We start from the raw sequence: 18,910 nt of genomic DNA on the forward strand, positions 1-18,910 counted from the left end.
ATAATAGCCAATCAGCGTCGACCACACCCAGACCGCTTATAATCAACGTGACCGTCAAGTACTGCACTTCAGTTACCCCCTTTTAAACGTACAGTACAATGCACATGGAAGCAAGATGCAAGAGTGAACGAGGGCATATTGAGCATGGAGGTAAGATATGGCGATAGGTAATGATAAAATAAAACGTCTGACTACTGCAGCGCTGCCGTCCGACGAAGGTTCCCCGCGATGTGCAAGGCGCGACACGCACTTCTCACTTCGAAGACCAAACCATGGCATGTGTAGACAAAGAACGGAGCTGCAAACACATCGATCGCATAATGGGTCTTCTGCAGGGTGACCATGATGGCGGTGGTGGCCGCCATGACGAAAAACAGACCCTTCCATGCGGTATCGTGGCGCCGACAAGTGAGAAACACAAGAAAGGTCGTGGCGGTGTGTCCTGAGAAGAACAAATCTCGCATGAGCACAATGCCATCGCTGCCAGCGATGGGATCAATCAACGGAATCGTGTCCATCGGCGCTTCTAGCGGGACCAAGTACAGCGCCATCTATGGCATACATCAGCCCCATAAAAATATAAGAGAGGGAGTACCATGCGCATGTATATCACACACGTTTTTGCTTGCAGGAGTTCCATCACAAAGTCCGGTTTGTTTCGACCGTACACAACCAGCGCAAGGATGACCGAACCGTACACGAGGAAGAAGAGGGGCAAGGAATAATCAACGGGGGTGAGTTGGTGAAGCACTGGGTCGTGGAGCAATGCAAATCCTTGGATGTCTGTGCGGGTTTCGTTCCATCGCAGAAACACTTGGTAGATCTGCAACGTCCATCTACGAGATCCATCGTGAATTACTTCATTGGCTGGCGGAGGAGATGATACGTACACAAGCGCACTCAGCGTGCCGACAATATCAACCTTGGACGAAAGGCTTCGGTTCCATTTTCGAACCCATTCGTCGAATGAAGAAATTCCGAGCGCATCCGTGTCGAGGTCGGAAATGACGATGGAGGGTTTCTTGAGAAAGTCGGCAGGATCGACGCGACCAATTCGCTTCTCCCCATGTGACGCAGCTTCCTTCAGGTGCGTAGTGGTATCAACGATGTCGGTGACGAAGCACAACTTCTCGGCGTAGTTGAGCGGAGACATGTGATCACGTTTCCACTTTGTGAATTCTCAAATGGAATAATGATCACAACGAGACGTTCCATTTTCGACCAATCACAATGCGCACCCTGTACCTTCTTTTGCCATCACTGGGAGATACACCTTTAACATATTTAAATACTGGACTCTTTATGTGATTTTATCGACTTATCGTGTGTTTATCTGTGCAGCAACTGCAAGATATGGGACAAACAGCGACATACTGACCTTTCGCGACAGTTTAGGGTTCTACCAACAACGACGTGCACTCCTAACGCAGCCAGCTAAGCTGACTCCAAGCTGCGCCCATGGCAATTGTAGTGACTGTGATGATTGAGAGCGAATGTGTTGTCGATGTAATTCTGCGAGGATGTATATTGGTGTGTGGCAATCACTAACGTTAGAACTACACTCCAACGAATCTTGGTGCTGTAGCAATCACTAGTAGATAACATAAACGTTGTTGGTTTAGGCACTGATCTCATTTTCTGTGGTGGTGGAACAACAATGCGAAAGTCTGTTCAGTAAGAATGACTGCATCTCGTCCTCGCACGAAGATTGAGGATGTGGAAATATGGATACACGTGAGGCAAACTTCTTGATTTACAACCAAAAATGGAATTCACGTACTCGTCGTGTATGGATGGCACGAGAGCGTTAAAAGTTGCCACGATTATGCCACGTATAATTTTGGAACACAATCATGCACACTCTAATAGAGCAGATGGGAATACTGTATTCCAATGAAATGATCATGCGACATTTCGGTGCACCCACGGGAAATTTCAAATTTCCCGTCAGAATTTCTGACTGGACAAACCTTTACCTCGAAGTAAATTCTAACGTTACCGGTACTGTAGTACAGCACTGCCTTCTAACCAGGCCTCGGAAAAATAAGTATAACGTTAAGGGGAAATCATTTCCCCTTTTTCTCCTATATTCAAGTAGGGAAGACTCCTTCCTACCCATGGAAAGTAAGTAGTTTTAAGGATAAAGATAAATATTCGTCTCCAAAATCTCCCTATTGTGATCAGAATTTGTTGAAGCATTTTCGGCGAAATACATTTTAACCAATCAAGTCGTACACGCTCATTTGATTGGTTATAATCACCCACTATTGACCTTGGTGATGTGAATGCGGACATTGTAAAGCTCAACCGACGAAACTCTCATGTTCAGCCACACGACCACCAGGATCTTCCTCATCAGCCGATACAACGGCGTCGTCATGTACATACTACTCGTAGCGTTGTAAGATACAGCACCGTCTCGGCATGTGCATCAATGACAAGTGCTGGTCCATTCCCAATCAATAATACTAGGTTGTAGGGTTTTCACGCGTGCGTTTTGGGGTATTTACTCGTATCGCGTATTTTGAATAATTTTTGGGGGTTAACGTGTGCTTGGGGTTTTCACGCTTGCTGGGTGTACTTGCGCGTGCTTTTATCGACTGATTAACATGAAAATCGTGTTGTTGATTGGAAGCATGATTATCATGATAATACATGTATCATGTAAAATAGCGCAGATATGGCACACTCTATCACGATCTATACAGGACCAATATCAGTCATTCTACGACTGGTCCCACCGCTGAAAGATGCTCTAAGAGGTGGGACCAGTCCCGTACACACAGACAAGGTAATACCTCCTCATAGATGTGCCGAGGATACCACGTCGCGCTACCACTACAAACATGATCTGTCTAAAACGGCCAATACTGGTCCAAAATCATTTATTCTTCGGTTGGACCCACCGCAGAATGATACCCTCTGAGGTGGGACTAGCCTCGTGCACGTAGACATGAGGTTGCCTTCCCATGGGCGTGCTACATGACATTCAGATGCCATCACCACCAATAGTGGTCAATTCCAGGGATCGTCAACAATATATTGACGTATCAATAATTGACAATACTATTGCGGGCAATAATGTATTGTCCGAACCTACCAATTACAATAATATTGAACAATATAATATATCAAAAACCAGACACCCCACACCCTTACAAAATTGACCAAAACAATTGCCTAAAATCCCTCTATAACGCAAGATAGACAGCTTTAAAGATCCGATGTAAACTTACTAAACGAAACGCGATGGACTGGTGCGTCAACGATGCTCAAACGATTTGTCAAGTTTATGAGTCTCAAAGCCATTGACCACACCGATGCCACGTATGCAGCTCTTATGCCTACTCACCTCGAATTGCTGCGAATCGACTCGGCGGTGGCGGAGCTTAAGCTGTTCATGTCGATGACGAAGAAACTACAAACTCGAAATATCACAATGAGCAATGTTCGCTACCTGTTCGATGCGGCCATCCTACGCCATCCGTTCCTCGACAATTTTGTTGGACCAACTTGCAAGAATGTGTCCTCGCCAGTGTTTGAGAGTGCAATTGTTAAGATTCAAGGCTCTTGTGAGAATCAACTTACCCCCGAGGAGCGCAATCAAGTTCTGCGTTTGGTCAAGCGGGCGGATCATGCATTCGCAGTTGATGGTCATACTCGGTAGAGAGAAGATGATTTTGCTTCGGAGACCTTGAAACGGCAGCGCGTAGAATCTAAGTCGTCCTCGAGCTATGTGTGCACTTCCTTTATTGTGCCAACATCGAATGACGTTGAACGCCTTTTCAGCTTGTGCAAACGTCTGTACTCTCCGCATTGTCGAGCTTTGAGTCCTAGAACTCTCGAAATTCTGGTGTATTTGAGAACCAATCGATATCTTTGGGATCAAGCTCTTGTGGCATCAGTTGTACATGGTAATGAAGATGAAAACGATGAAGACATTGACGAAGATGATGAAGACTTCGGATCTGACTTCGAGTAAATCGAGCCTCAATATATTGAGCATTATTGTCAATACAATACAATATATTGCAATTATTTATTGTTCGACTTGCCCAGAACAATACAATACACAATACAATAATGATAAGGCCTGGTCAATTCCATTCATTATTTCGCTGGTCCCGCCGCTGAGATATACTCTGAGATGTGGGACCAGCCTTGTTCACGCACGCAGACATGGGCTCGTGTCCCCACGGGCGTCCTACATGAACTATTTTGGCCATCATTATAGACATGACCTGGTCTATGTCGGCCAATAGTTGTGAAATTTAACTCCTTCGTCGCCTTGTACTACAGCTGGAGAAGTCCCGTACACGTAGAAATATCTCGCCCCCTAACTCCCCCAACTCCCTCAATTCTGGACACCCGTGGCCGCTGTCAAGAAATTAATATGAGTATATATTGATTACAATGAATGTAGACAAACAACTTCACATCAAGCCTACACATCAAGGTTACCCCACTCCATGGATATCCATGAAATTATTTCTGGCGAAAGGGAATACCAGGTGATGTGCAAGCGACGAAAATCACGTGCTCGTGGCCTGAAAAGCTCTGTGGGCTTCAGAAACGATGATTGCTTATACTTTTCGAAACTAAAAATGACTGTAGCCAATCGCTGAGTCGACATACATTTTCGAAAGGTTATGGAAATCAAAATACCATTTTGCCAATCGCTGAGTGGACATGAATTTTCGAAAGCTTTTCTTCAAAGCCTATGCCTGGGCAGGGTGCAAAAAAATGATTGCTGATGTACATCCTAGTCTTGAACATTTATATCTTATTCTTTTATCACTCAGAGTACTTCCGTGAAATGATAAAACCACGTTAATCCAATCACAGAAAATACCACCGGAGTTCGATTTTGGTGAATGACGAAACACCTCTTAGCCATAATACGTACGACAATCGGCGATGGCGGCTCTCGAAGAAAAATCGGGATTCGACCGACGGCCACAGACACGGAGCCATACACGGAAGCCACACGAGAGCTGGGACTAAGGTAAAGAGGGAAACCTCAAACACCCGACTTATGTATTACAGTTCAAGTGTGATTTGTCACCTTGTACGTAACGGCCACTGGCGATGGATTGTTGCTATGAAAACAATTTATATCACTCTAGCATGATTACAAGCTAATAACTTAATACAGCACTCCTATACTCGTCTAGTTTTCGGTAGTGGAAGTCACGAGCTTCCACCGAGCAGTTGAAAAACTGCTAATGTTTAAGGGGCACGGGGGGAGCAGAAGTGCAAATTGCTGCACGAGAAAAATTCCAATTTGGGTAACTGGAAAATCCGGATAACATACACACTATTTTCCCTGAATTTTTTGTCGCGACACAAAGTAGAATACAGTACTAGTACGCAGCATTTATGGCGAAACCCTGTGTCCTTGAATTTCAAAGCTCAATCCATTTTGAGCAAGGTCATGCTTATCCCTTTTGTCCGAGCAACAAATTCCGATTTTGTGTTGGGCACGCGATGTCTCCAATCGAACCTGCCCATGCGACCCTTGCGAGAGATCTTATTTCAAAACTCTCGACGATGGGAGACTTAGATGAAAGTACCCGGGAATTTTTGCAGTTTTGGATCGGTTGGCAGCGTATTCTTGGAGCTGTCCCAGCTGATTACAGAATGTATAGTGTTCGCGTCATGGTAGAAAAAAGTATAAGCTACGTGCCGATGCAATGTGGCCCCAACGACAGCGACGTGCGTGCTTACGTATGCGACATGCCCAAGCGGGTGAAACACCTGAATCCTACAACCAGCTTCGACGAAATGCGCCAAAAATGGATCCAGTACGCTAAGAACACTGCGACTCCCAGCTACGCCATCATGCAGCATACGCGAAGTCTGGCCAATCAGCAATTTGAAGTCAACGAGCTGCGTCGTCGTATCAACGCCAGTGATATTGAACGAGAAGTTACCAAAAGCTGGCTACCAAGGTCTACAAGGAATATCCGGCTCGTTCGTATGACTAGTGTATCAAAAGTGGATCAAGTTGGACGAAAACTGGTTCTGATTTCGCTACAATTAATACTGTACTGTACATCGTGACAACAAAAAATGGTTATGATCTTTCCGTATTTTTCATATGGTCAATCAATAGCGCAAGGCGGCTGAGGCCGACGTTATCTCATCCCCTTTGGGCTCAAAGCGTCGAATCAGCGTACTGGATCGAATGAACAAATCACCCGAGGACCAGCAGTTGCTAGTCGTCGATTCGTTGGACGTTGCGACTGATTTTTTTACCCGCGACCTCCACGCGCCATGATCACAGGTCGGATTGTGTTCACGGAGCGACGTGGCCCGTGACCAGCCTCTAAGGTTCTTAACGTGTTAGCCGTTGATCGCTTCAAAGTACGGCAACACTCTTTACTTCACGCCGCCTTACCATCCTGAGCTCCAGCCGATCGAGCTCGTGTGGGGGATGGTGAAGAACCGCGTGGCCATTTGTCCATCGAAGAACGTTGCTGAGCTCGAGGAACGTCTATGGTCGTTGTTTGGTGAGGTGAAAAGTCATCATTGGGTGTCGTCCTACCGCAAAGCGGAGGCATACGAGGATATATACGAGGCACTTGATGAAGACGTTGTCTTAGTCTCAAGCGGGTCCTCCATTGGAAGTGATTAAAACGTTGTTTAACCTGATGCGTTTTTAAATAAAACCTTGCGTTTTACCTATACTTCACCTAAGCCTGGTTTTGTCCAATCAATTGTCCTAAATATAACCCTATACTCCAACTGGAGATGTTTTTCATTTGCCGTTCTTGAACGGTGTATTTCTATTCCTTACCATACTGAAAGCGACTTGTTGGCGATTTAGTCGCATCAGAAATTGTTTGACGTTTTCTTATATCATCATTTCGTAGAAATTGGACATCTCCTTGAAGAGTTATGAGGTCTGAACTGGTGACCGATCCCAATCAGCCCCGACAATAGTACAGTATTTGTTGAAAATTTGGTGAGAGGTCAATGGACGAAATAATTGCAAGGATTTGGACAAAGTTTGGGTAGTGTTTTTTAGGTCAAAGAATTGAATATTCAGTTTACATTCGAAAACATTTTTTATCTATTTTAAATTGAGACTTGTCCAAACTTTCGTTATTTTATGTTTTGCGGGCTTTTCCCATACCATAACGTGATCGACCAGTGATGGGCCGATTTTTTTCTTTTTTCTTTCGTGAATTCCTCGTCAAGTATTTATCCTAAGGCGATGTGTTGGACGTAATCTGAAAGAACTCGTCAAGATCTGTCACATACACCTAAACATAATGGATTTAGACAATTCGTGATGACGTAAATAATTTCGCAAGTTGCAAAATTTACATTGACGACCAGTGATGTGCCGAATTTTATACTTGAAGTAAGTATGGGTTAGGGTTGTGTAAAAAACAGGCGAGCAGACTGGAATTTATAAAATGATAAAGGTATATTATATTTGAACAGGAATAAGATATTGCGGAACTGTACTCCACATTCTTTCTTATTCGGATACTAAATCGTACCACGTGGCAATGTTCAGCAGGTTGGTCAAATACCACATGTTTTCGAAGTGTCCTGTCAAGAGGGACGAGGAAAGAACCAAACGTAGATGAGCGATACAGTATGTAGGACGTACTAGTAGATGAGCGAGGATAACGTAGGCGAGTGTTGGAATAGTGCCGAACGTAAACCAGCCAACACGTACATCCTATCCCCTTGTTTATCGGCCTCGTCAAAGTGGCCATGTTTGTACGTCGGCACGACGCACACTACTGTACAGTGTACTAGTACCGCACAGCAAATGGGGATGGTGCAAGATCACAAACTGCACGCATTACACCTACTACAGTACAGTACTGTACACAGGGTTGTTGATATGCGTAAACATTGGGAGGCGTGCACTACAGTACTGGTAGGTGCTCCAGAAGTGCTGCAACAACAAACACAGCGGTAGTTCTGCTTACTTGTACCGGTATTCCCCGAAGGAAATTGTATTGGAAAATTCGTGTGGATAATTACTCTACTGAATGGGCTTTGGATAGGACTGTCTGAACGGCTGCTCTCAGGGTGTCGTCAGTGTACGGCGTCGAGGCGTCATTTGGATGTCAATTCAAACTCGAAAACCTTTTACATATAATAATTTTTCCCACCATAAGCTTTTACAAGATTATTGGCATGAGCGGTTCTGTTTTGTCCAATAATACAGCTCGAACGATTTAATTGGATGAAATAAATCGGCACATCACTGGTCAGTCACGTTACCATAAAATTCCGACGTGAGAGTGGATTCCGACAGCGTTCCGACGGCCGGTTAGTTATCCGTATATTCAATATGATTGGTCAATTCAAAATCACTTCTCATTTTGCAATTTGCAGCCACTCAAGCACTGCCAAAGTGCTGCCGCTGACCGCCCACGGCCCGCATCGCCGTTTCGAGTTGCCGTTGTCCGCAGCCTCCATTACCGCTGCCCACCGCTGTATCCATCGCTGCTCCCTGCTCCCGTCCCATTCGCCATTCTTGCCTTATTCTGTCGTCTCATCGATCATGTCGTACAACGGCTGGAGGCCCCGTCCAATTCGAAATTGTATATAAAATGGTAAATATCTCGTTTAAATCGATGTCTTTAAACCGAGTGCATGTAAGTTGTGACACCGGAGTCAATGCGATTTGTCGTAGCGTATTGGAGACGTGGCCGTAGAGTTCAATGGAAATGTAGTAATACTAGCAATCGAAATGTAATAATACTAGCATGATACTAGTAGTAGTCAAACAAATTTAATCCCGATAAGATTGGATTCTGGCCAATCCCAGACATTTGTGGAAAGGCAAGCATGCGAAATATTGGAGGTGGGGACGCCACAAGAAGCCGGGTGTATCGCCCTTTCCTCTCGTCGCATCGCGCGCGCTTCTGTAGCCGCTTTGCTGGTACTGCCGTTGATAAAGAGAGTTGATGACATGATGGGTCTTGCGGTGGCCACATCGACTTGTTTGAATACTCGGTGGGGCAGATGGGTCTGCGTTGGGGAGGTCCAGCCGAGTGCCACATAAACTGATACACACCAAGGTACGTACATCGAGTAACCAATAGGACATGATCTAAAACTACTTTTGTATACTCGGCAGCCAACTACTTCTGAACGCTTGGTGTTCGTGTTTGCGCCGACCCCGTGGTGAACCTGACAATTGATCCACTGGGTCGGTGCTGAATATGCTAACGTTCGTATGTCTTTATATCTATACCTTCTACTGTACATCAATGACTAACCATGTCCTCACTAACGTTAGTCAACAGCAGCGTCGACCATGCCGCTCATCTTTGTGTCAATCCCGTGGTCACTAGTTGTACAACATGTACTCAGGTTCGTTTCAGCTTGCATGTATAAATACTACTGGGTATGCTTGACTCACTACTAACTTGGTAGTTAGTGCTAATGCTCATATTTGCTCCTGTGTTCTGTGGTGGCCCAGCCATGGATTATCACTATTCAAACATGTTAACAGTAGTGTTGCTGTATTGTTTGTAACTGTGCGCGTTGTGCGTTGAAACGTTACTGTACTATAGCTACAACGATACAAACCGAGTGCCCCTGTCGCTCTGCTCGCGTTCTTGGCATGTTCAGCCCTGTGCCACCGTGAACAACTGTATCCATGGTGGGCAACGTGGGGTTGCCGTCGGGATGGTCCGGTCATGGACTGTAACTATCTGGCACGTCAACGGTACTGCTGATGTATGTTCAAATGTATTTGTATGTGTGCTTTGTAATGTTGTTTTATTACAGCAACTACGCTGCAAACCAAGTGCCCTGCTCGTGGGATTTCTTGTCGCGTGATTGGCGTGTCCAACCCTGTGCCACCGTGAACAACTGTGCCCATGGTAGGGCAACGTAGGGTTACCGTCAGGGTGGTCGGGCCATGAACTGTAGCTATCCAATCATGTCAACGGTAGTGTTGATGTAAGTATGTGAGTGTTAATGTTGCTGTAATATAAGAACAGCGCTGCCAACCGAGTGCACACCTGCTACCGCCGGTGCCCACTGGATTTGGTCGCTCCTGGACAGCGTGTCCCATCCCCGCCAACTGCAGTGTCCTGCATATCACTGATCAATTGACTCACCGTAATTCCGTAGCATGCAATACACATTGGCAAATGATTCCTTAGTCTCATTGCTAGCGCCAGCCACCACCACAACGACCACAGCCACACCCGAGCCGTCCTCGATGACTGACGCTCCCATGAAGGGGTTTTGGTATGTACTTTTATCTTGCAGTACTAGATTTGAGAACTGCAGTTCTGGTTGCGGTGTAGGGTCAACGATCAAACCTAATTAGACGCGAGCATTAAATTCGACAATGAGCACATCCAGCTCCCCTTTCTTGTAAAGAGCGCGTAGCTTGCGCTCGACGGACCCGTTGACGATGCCGACGCACCGCGCTCCACAAGAAACGCAAGTACCTTTGCTGCCAGAATGTGACCATCGGCAAGAAAAGTGTCACGGTAGGTCGCCGCACTCTCGTCCACATCGTGGTTGTCGGAAAACAAAAGCATGTAGGCAACGCAGCTCCGCATCATGGACTTCCACTGTTTGTCGAGTAGGTGAAGAACGTTTTCAAGCCAACCTGTCGCTCGACGTCTCGAAGACGTTCGGACATTGTTTTTGTGTGGTCGATTAACTGGTCGATCACAGCTTCCTGGTGCTCGATCATTCGGAGGTACTTTGAGCTTGGAACATCCCGCCCTGAGGTGTTGGTTATCTGAACTTGTGCCAAGTGGATATACCAATACGCCATCTCTGCAAGATCAACACCGGACACTGACAGGCTTGGCCAACTCGCCTCACAAGGGGCGAATCTGGCTTCATTGATTGGAAGAGGAGAAATGCCTTGATTAGGTAAGCATACAAGACATCCACAACCTGAATACTGACGTTGAGCACAGTGTTAGATAGCCCCGTACAGCCGCTGAACAAGTGGGCTTTGAAGAAGTCAATCTTCCCTCGCGTGTGGCGTCCAAGTGAGACAAGTCGAGCGGGGTTATGTTTGCGTCCGCATCATGGCCGCCAAGTAACTTCGCAATTTTTTTATCTTCTTCTGTTGTGTTGAAGATCTACGTGAACAACTTGTTCATAACAGACATGTTCCAGTTCCCTCGATCCGCTATCCATTGCGGCGAAATTCCGACTTTCCCATTGACGTACTGACCTCCACCACGCCGGAACGAGTGCGACGTCAAGTTGGTCATAACATTGGCTCCAGGTAAGATACGGCTAAGGACACGGTTGACATAGGCGTGGATCCTTGGCGGTGATGCTGATGGTTTCCCTCGTGCCAGTGTGGGTTCAACACCGTCGTCTTGCTCGTCTTCCACCACAGCTTCCTTCCACCACAGCTTCGTCAAGCAGACTTTGTCCCGTGGTTGCGCTCGCCAATACAGTCGACAAGGGTACGAGTGGGCCATTGATGGCAAAATCACACGATGTAGGTTGTGGAAGATGCGGCAACAATGCCGAACTGGGAGCCCACTGATGTACCAAGGCGGCTGCTAAAGCAGTGATTGGACACGTTATAGTGCTGACGTCGGGGTAAAGCTTCAGATCTTGCTCTTCTTGTGTTTTCATTCGTAGAAATCGCACGAAAAATACGTTCTCCCCACACAGCGAAATACTCTGCTTTTCGAGCGTCACCAAGTCGGATGCCCGTCCGAACAAGTACCACAGTAGCGACAGGAGCGCGGCACCTTGATAGTCCGACGCGACACTGGCGATGCTGTAGAGATAGCTCATAAGGGAATGCAAGTCTTGTTTCTTGCATTCTAGTGCTTGTTTTACAATTTGACATCTTAGCCGCATGCCGCTGTACTTCTCAAGTGTGCGTCCCTTCGCAAGTATGGTGCTGTCCACTAGTTGGGTGTATTGTGGGAAGCGTGAAAAAGCCACAGCTTTGTCTGGCGGAAGTACTGGTCGACTGTGTTTCTTTGCACACGGCTTTCCATCTTTTCCCTTTAACCCGGCCAAGTAAATCCCAAGGCGGTCCATCAGCGCAATCAGTGTCACGCCTGTTGTGTCAGTGCGTATCGCTTTGTCTTCCGAATCAATACACACGCCTTCTTCTGTGAGGAATCTCATGAAAGCATTCACGCTGCTGTCGCGTGCCTTTTTTGAGTTGGCAGGTCGAAGGTCTTCGAGGCTCATCGCGTCGGTGCGAGCGTATCTTGGAAGCTTAAACAGTTGTTTCCTAATAAAATTACTGGACTTCACTCGTCGGAATCTGAGGAAATATGTTGATGAATATGAGAGAACTTGATATTTGTATTGATATATTTATATTTCCAAGGCCGTTCCGACCAAATATGTCGGAACTCCCATTTATAATTTTAACTACACTTTGATTGGATAAATATATATCTCTTTTAACTCTTATTGGCTTCGAGATGAAATCGATGCCTCTAATTGGATGTTAAGCGCAATACTTTATTCAAGTTCGGTCGGAATATTGACTACAATATATCTATCTATCTATCCATAACGACTCGGACAAATATTTGCAGGATATGTGCTTCGGACACGCAATTAAGTGGATTTACGCATTAAATGCGAATAGTTGTACCACAGGCCTTGTCCGGGTAGCGGCACGGCCTGCGGCCTACCTGCCGCTTTTCCCGACAAGAGGAATCGATTGGACATTCGGTGAAGTGCACGATTGGGGCTCACTCCTCGCCAAGGCACCGCCTGCACAAATTATCCACAAGACGTCCGCTACGCTGCGGTGAGCGCAATTTTGTGGGTGGATGCTCTGTCGTCGCTCGCTACTGTAAAGCTCATCGTTCTTATGCGGGTGTATACTAGTACACAAGTATGTCCGAATATTTTCCGCTCGGACAATTTCATTAGGACAAAATATGTTCCCCTTAAGTCCAATACAAAAATCAAGTATGTCCGACTGAAATTGTACGAACGGTGTAAAGTGATCTTATTCACCCATACTAGTACCGATACGAACTCGGAATGAAGGTCAAGGCAATACAGTACCGGTAACGTTACTTCAAGCATGATAATGGAATTCACAAGGCGAGCCACCTTGCTCCTTTTTAATATCCAATCAGAGTCCATCACACCTTGCTTCTTACACACGATTGGCTATAATACTGGCAGACGAGGTTACAATTTTGAACTGTTTGAATTTTGTAGAGCTTTGTGTGATGCTGCTCAAGAGAATATTGTGCACTGATGAGTTCACTCCGACTATATCCAATGTGGTTCTCGCCTTACAGCTAACATTATGCTGTGGCCTCGGTTGGGTCGCAATGCCGTGACGGCTCTGGTGGGCCAACGCGGTGGCGCAAGACGTCTTGGTACAGTAGGAACCCATCGCAAGTGCTGAAGTGGCGCTTCAGCACTTACGATGGGTGCCACCAAGACGTCTAGCGCCACCCGCCCGCGCAACCACGTGACTACTCCAGTAGGGAGGTGTACAGCACCGACACGGACTGATGGTGGAATGAGGGATGACCACATTCATTGATTTAACAGGCAAGTGGTGATGTTACTGAAGTCTAGACCTGTTCGAATTGACCGAGTCCGGGATACCACATCGCATGATCGTGCTCTCATACACAGCCTACATAATTATCTCAATGCTCCTTGCATCAACCACCATCACAGGAGTAGAATATATCGCAACAGGGTGTGATGAATCTACGCAGCGATTTTCGTGATTTCACGGCAAATTGGACAATTTTGAATTCACAAGGTGACCTGCCTTGCGAATTCCAAAAAGAGACAGACACATGAAAAATAAAAATCATCAATACAAACTTGAAGATATATTTAATTGAATCTGTACAATTTCAGAATTATTTATGGAATTCGCAAGGTGGTTCACCTTGCACAGCATACAAAATTGCCTATTTCACCATGCTTTTTCTGGTTAATGAGTTTTGGATTATTAATATCTTCAAGCATGAATAGTACCAGAGGCATCGCGAAAGCCCGGACATCCGGATAATCATCCTTGCACTTGCAATCACCACAAAACGATGGGCAATTTTTTCCAGCGCAACATGAAGCCTGAACAATGGATCATGGGGTCCGTGTTCACGGCGATGGGGTTGGCGACGATGCTCTTTCCGGGTTTGGTGTACGAATATGGCTTTGAAAAAGAGTTCGTGTCGAACGCCTCGCCATCGGCTGCGCTGCTCTTGATGACGCAGTGCTTCGGGTCACAGGCTGCCCTGGGAGGACTCACGATCTTGTCCACGCGGTGGAACAGCACCTCGTACCGCAACTTTGGTATCTTTATGATTCCTTACTTTGTCTTTGACGTGTACGTGCGGTCGATTGGTGCCATCACGACCCTCGGAGCTGTCGGCGACGGAATTGGCAACATCGTGTTTTCCTTGTGCTGCTACGTTGGGTACACCAACTGCAAGAAGGCTGAAAGCAAGCCTCTCCTCGACAACAAGGACTAGGAAGAAACTGGAGTCCCGATGCAGGACGTGGATGATTACAGTAACATTATTAATATACTCCATTGAACTTTTAAGATAAAATAGAAGCAAACGGTTTCGAACCCTTTGCAGGAACGCTTTGTTAGACCCGTAATAAGCGTGAACGCAACATCCACGTTCTTGATGCCCATTACTACACCTTTTTGCAGTTAATTTCAGCTTTTTTTCACTATATTTCGCTCAGCTTGCTTGCAGTATAATTCACGAGCCCACCGATATACTTCGCTTACCTCGATTTAATTTCGTGGCGACCTCAACCAAACCAGCAGTATAATTCGACCAACTATCGTTTCATTTCAGTTTTCGTCAATATATTTCACCCGAATTACTTGGAACTCCCCCTAAGCGAAGTATACGACTGCCCCGACATTGAACTCTGCGTCCAAAAGTGTTGTTTGCCTCCGCGTGCCAAGATCGCTGTCTGTCGCATCTTCCAAGCGTTTTCTACGTACAACGAGTCCCGTGGGTTCCAGTTGAGCATGATTCGAATGGCCCACAAGTGCTTATTGCAACAACGAAGTGAAGAGAACGCCGCCTTTCAAGCTTTTATGGCACTGGTCGATCCGTAGCGCTACAAGTTTATTTCGTGAAAGTAGAAGTAGCACAATATTTATTCCCTTTTACTAGTATTATAATACGTTAGAAATGTTTAAAATACATGTTCAATCATGACCAATTATCCGGATAATATATACTTCGAAGTAAAGTAAGATACTGTTCACGGGAAAAGCAATGACAAGCGAAGGCGCAGGGCTTGGTGGCAGGGCGATGGCGGCGGCCCCACTATCTTTTCATGAAGACGTGCATCGTGAGATTGTGTACGCTCCCAGATTCACTCTTCCGTCACCAGTTGTGCTGAACACGTGGCCGTTTACTGCTGCGACGAACCATGCCTTCGATGTCCTCCGTACACCAGGCCAGTCTGTGCTGGACGCTGTGGAAGCAGGGTGCAACATTTGCGAGGTGCATGGCGTCTTCTCTTGATCATCCATCGTTTCCTCCATGATTGAGGTCGTTTGCAGGTCCAGCAATGTGACTTTACAGTCGGATACGGTGGTAGCCCCGACACTTCGGGGGAGACCACTTTGGACGCCATGATTATGGACGGCCACGACCAGTCCATGGGGTCTGTCGTGTACCTCCGTCGCGTCAAAGACGCCATTCGGGTTGCAAGGAAGGTCATGCATCATTCATCGCACTCGGTGTTGGCGGGTGACGGCGCGTTGGCATTCGCAAAGATGATGGGCTTCCACGAAGAATCGCTGACCACGCCGTATTCGACCCAGTTGTACCTTCAGTGGAAAGAAAACCAATGCCAACCGAACTACTTCAAAAACGTACGTGGCCAAGCTTCGTCGTGTCCGCCGTACGATCCTCTTCCTCCGCACACAGTCACGACCAATATGGACCCCAGACAAGCAATCAACCAGCACAACCACGACACGATCGGCATGATTGCCCTCGACACCCATGGGCGCATGGCTGGTATGACGATACCGCCGTCTTGGCTGTCCTCGCAGGTGTTGACTTGATTCGTGTAGCCGGTACCAGCTCCAACGGGGCCAGCCACAAGATCATGGGGTACATAATGGCATGTTGATTGTCCCTAGCTAGCCTAAATGCTTCTGCGCAGACGAGTGGGGGACGCGCCATTACCAGGGGCGGGGTGTTACGTCGACAACGACAAAGGCGCGGCGGCGGCTACCGGCGACGGCGACGTCATGATGCGGTTCCTGCCGTCCTACCAAGTTCGTCTCCAAGCTGTATATCAACGTTTCCACAATCGTCATCTTGTCTAGGCAGTTCAAGACATGGGAGCTGGCATGCATGTACGTGCGTTCCGTCGGTATCAATATGCTGGTTGTGACGAAGGCTGGCGTAGCCCAAGGCGGCATGTGAGAAGGCGCTGCGACGGATTGCGGACAAGGTGCCGTCGTTCAAAGGAGGCATGGTGTGCCTCAACGCGCAAGGGGTGTATGGCGGGGCGGGGTATGTACATGCTGCACAAAGCCATGACAGGTCGTGACAATGCATGTACACTAGGCACGGCTGGGGGTTCTCGTACTCGGTGCGCACGGCGGACATGGCCGAGGCGGCGGTGGTGCAAGTGCCGCCGATGATTGTACATGCTTAAGTAGTCGAAACGGGGGGCGTGTTGCAAGTTAATCTAAGTCGAAACTACAAAAAGTACGGCACGGCCGAGCGATGCGACGCGTGCTCCGACGACTCGGGGACTTCACGAAACAGTTTGAACTCGCGGTTCAAGTGCTCGTCAAAGGCGAGGATGGCGGCGACGTTGCCGACGCGGTAGCAGTAGTTTGGTGCAGACCACACTGTCACGAGGTTCTTGTCTGGAAACATGTAGCTGTACCCTTCTTGGACCAGTTGATGGGCGCGGCAGATGAGATCAAGGCCGTTGAGGTGGTTGAACTAGACACATTTGACGTTATCCAGTGACGTTAGCACGTCCAACGTCAACGTGACCGTATCCACCTCTTGAGTGACTTTCCACCCAAACAAAAAGCCCGCGCCACGAGGACTCATCGCCCACGCTTCAATATCTTCTGGGTCGGACCACATCAAGTCGGAAAACGCGCCTTCATGCGGGATTTCTGTTTGACGCTCGATTGTGCGGACCTATTCCAGCACCATGATGCACGTTGGGATCGAAGGGGATGGTCATGTAGACGGCATATACTTGGTCCAACGTTCGGATCTCTGGCGAAAGACCTCCGTGCACACAAAGCACTTTACCATCGATGACCTACGAGGTGGCATGAAAATCGAGGCAGGAACTGGGGGCGCTTACGGCTGCCAAGTTCAGGTAGTCGAAGACATCTGTGCAGTATTTCCACGGGTTGGCGTTGCCGTATTTGCGCACGCATTCTTCGTAAAAGCCATACACCTGCCAAATCATCGACACGGTTCACGTGCTGACGGGAAGGACAGCATGAAGCGTGTGGCGGGTACCTGGGTGACTTGTCTACTTTCGTGGTTGCCTCGCAACAACGTAATGCGGTCTGGATATCTACATGAGAGGGTCGACGTGCCGCATGAGCCTTTCAAGCAACGAGGTTGTGGCGGGGAGTCGGACCTTGCTTTGAGGCACAATAGCATCTCGAACGTTTCAACGCTGTTGTGTCCTCGATCAACGAAGTCGCCCTGGCACACGCAGAGGAATGAGACGGGAGCTCCATGGGGAGAAGCAATCGTACCATGAACACGTAGTTGGTCGTCGGCAATTCGCCCCCCACGCGGAACAACTCAAGGAGATCGTAAAACTGTCCATGAATATCACCGCAGACGGTCACCGGGCTCGACACCAGCTGCACGTTGGATTCCTCCACCAGGATCTCCTTGACCAGTTCACACACGGCCTTCAACTGCAGCTCCGACAGAATCTTTCCCCCGCGGAGGCAGTCGATCCACTGATCAGGACCATCCATGTTGACTCCGTTTTTGCCGTTGCACTGCTGAACATTCCACGTTGACTGCCCAAATATAACCTTATATTTAGTATGGCATAGTTTACACCAATGGTGTGTTTAAGTACGTGACAGAACAAGGCCAATTGAACCGTACTTATAAAGAACCATCATAAAGAGCACTTGTGCACGAAATGCAGACGTGCTGCGGTGTGATTTAGTGGCAGAAATACTTTAGTTAGAACTGACTCAACTACGACGGCTACGTGCTCGACGACGAGTGAATAGAGCACGAGATCGTCCTCCCTTAGAGTAACTCCACCGGTCGGACTTATAGCTCAGATTTATACAGATAGCCCTGGATACATACATATATGTAGACCACCCGGACTTATTTCTCCCACTGGTAGGTTTTATAGGTCGGAATAAATCCAAATATAAATCTGACCCCGATAATTGGACTTTTTCGCCTCGATTTATCCATCAGATACATATATGCTCTGCTTTTGATGGTCACTGCACTCATGGGTACCACACATTGGACATACTTCGAAGTATGTAGTATAGTAGGTTTACTGTATTAGCGTACCTGTGCAGACTATTCAAATTTTCTATTTTAAATATAATATTATTATTTTTAGATTTAGGTTTAGGGCTGGTCTGGGTGCCACCTTCATAAAGTTATGCCATAAAAGTCAAGTCTTCAAAATTTTCCCAAAGTCTGATATCCCATGAAAAAAAGGTAGTATCTTCAAATTTGTCTGGATACCCACTTAATTTTGGAAGAAAATACGATTTCCGATTGAGGTGCAAGACTTGACTGTAAACAAACCTCCACAAAACACCCGATTCTCAAGAAAATTGTGGCATAAAGTCCTTGGTGGCATCCAGACGCACAAAATCTCGAAAAATGGAATATTTCAATTTTGGCAACTTTTCTTCGAAAAACGGCCATTTTATGCCATTTGGCATCCAGATCTGCCCTTAACTCTC

At 47.0% G+C, this 18,910-nt stretch overlaps 7 protein-coding genes across 9 annotated transcripts; 4 read left to right on the forward strand and 3 right to left on the reverse strand.

The window, feature by feature from the left end:
* Positions 1 to 62: 62 nt before the first annotated feature.
* On the reverse strand, positions 63 to 1,175 carry H257_01831 (hypothetical protein). The gene is made up of 3 exons (XM_009825236.1): positions 891 to 1,175; positions 596 to 836; positions 63 to 551 (listed from the first exon to the last, which is right to left on the reverse strand). The coding sequence occupies exons 1-3, from the start codon at positions 1,151 to 1,153 to the stop codon at positions 192 to 194; spliced, it is 864 nt and encodes a 287-aa protein (XP_009823538.1). The 5' UTR covers positions 1,154 to 1,175; the 3' UTR covers positions 63 to 191.
* A 2,093-nt stretch (positions 1,176 to 3,268) lies between these two features.
* Positions 3,269 to 3,667, forward strand: H257_01832 (hypothetical protein; the record flags this gene model as incomplete). The annotated part of the gene is made up of 1 exon (XM_009825237.1): positions 3,269 to 3,667. One exon carries the CDS (start codon positions 3,269 to 3,271, stop codon positions 3,665 to 3,667), a length of 399 nt encoding a protein of 132 aa, XP_009823539.1.
* Positions 3,668 to 5,688: 2,021 nt separating this feature from the next.
* On the forward strand, positions 5,689 to 6,637 carry H257_01833 (hypothetical protein; the record flags this gene model as incomplete). The annotated part of the gene is made up of 2 exons (XM_009825238.1): positions 5,689 to 5,928; positions 6,350 to 6,637. 2 exons carry the CDS (start codon positions 5,689 to 5,691, stop codon positions 6,635 to 6,637), a joined length of 528 nt encoding a protein of 175 aa, XP_009823540.1.
* A 3,677-nt stretch (positions 6,638 to 10,314) lies between these two features.
* H257_01834 (hypothetical protein) lies at positions 10,315 to 10,777 on the reverse strand (the record flags this gene model as incomplete). The annotated part of the gene is made up of 3 exons (XM_009825239.1): positions 10,315 to 10,421; positions 10,484 to 10,568; positions 10,607 to 10,777. The coding sequence occupies 3 exons, from the start codon at positions 10,775 to 10,777 to the stop codon at positions 10,315 to 10,317; spliced, it is 363 nt and encodes a 120-aa protein (XP_009823541.1).
* Positions 10,778 to 14,014: 3,237 nt separating this feature from the next.
* H257_01835 (hypothetical protein) lies at positions 14,015 to 14,518 on the forward strand. The gene has a single exon (XM_009825240.1). It carries the CDS (start codon positions 14,022 to 14,024, stop codon positions 14,451 to 14,453), a length of 432 nt encoding a protein of 143 aa, XP_009823542.1. The 5' UTR covers positions 14,015 to 14,021; the 3' UTR covers positions 14,454 to 14,518.
* Positions 14,519 to 15,211: 693 nt separating this feature from the next.
* Positions 15,212 to 17,211, forward strand: H257_01836. 2 transcript variants are annotated; one of them, XM_009825241.1, is made up of 7 exons: positions 15,212 to 15,455; positions 15,515 to 15,977; positions 16,034 to 16,073; positions 16,126 to 16,240; positions 16,292 to 16,321; positions 16,375 to 16,481; positions 16,536 to 17,211. In XM_009825241.1, exons 1-7 carry the CDS (start codon positions 15,225 to 15,227, stop codon positions 16,624 to 16,626), a joined length of 1,077 nt encoding a protein of 358 aa, XP_009823543.1. In that variant the 5' UTR covers positions 15,212 to 15,224; the 3' UTR covers positions 16,627 to 17,211. The 2 variants fall into 2 exon arrangements, with proteins under 2 accessions (XP_009823543.1, XP_009823544.1); XM_009825242.1 differs by having other exon boundaries at positions 15,212 to 15,977.
* Positions 16,557 to 17,978, reverse strand: H257_01837. 2 transcript variants are annotated; one of them, XM_009825243.1, is made up of 7 exons: positions 17,708 to 17,978; positions 17,587 to 17,654; positions 17,463 to 17,520; positions 17,302 to 17,397; positions 17,191 to 17,256; positions 16,986 to 17,129; positions 16,557 to 16,922 (listed from the first exon to the last, which is right to left on the reverse strand). In XM_009825243.1, exons 1-7 carry the CDS (start codon positions 17,936 to 17,938, stop codon positions 16,671 to 16,673), a joined length of 915 nt encoding a protein of 304 aa, XP_009823545.1. In that variant the 5' UTR covers positions 17,939 to 17,978; the 3' UTR covers positions 16,557 to 16,670. The 2 variants fall into 2 exon arrangements, with proteins under 2 accessions (XP_009823545.1, XP_009823546.1); XM_009825244.1 differs by having other exon boundaries at positions 16,557 to 17,129.
* Between the last annotated feature and the right edge of the window lie 932 nt (positions 17,979 to 18,910).

The sequence above is a fragment of the Aphanomyces astaci genome, assembly GCF_000520075.1.
Source record: "Aphanomyces astaci strain APO3 unplaced genomic scaffold supercont1.3, whole genome shotgun sequence".
Lineage (NCBI taxonomy): Eukaryota > Oomycota > Saprolegniomycetes > Saprolegniales > Verrucalvaceae > Aphanomyces > Aphanomyces astaci.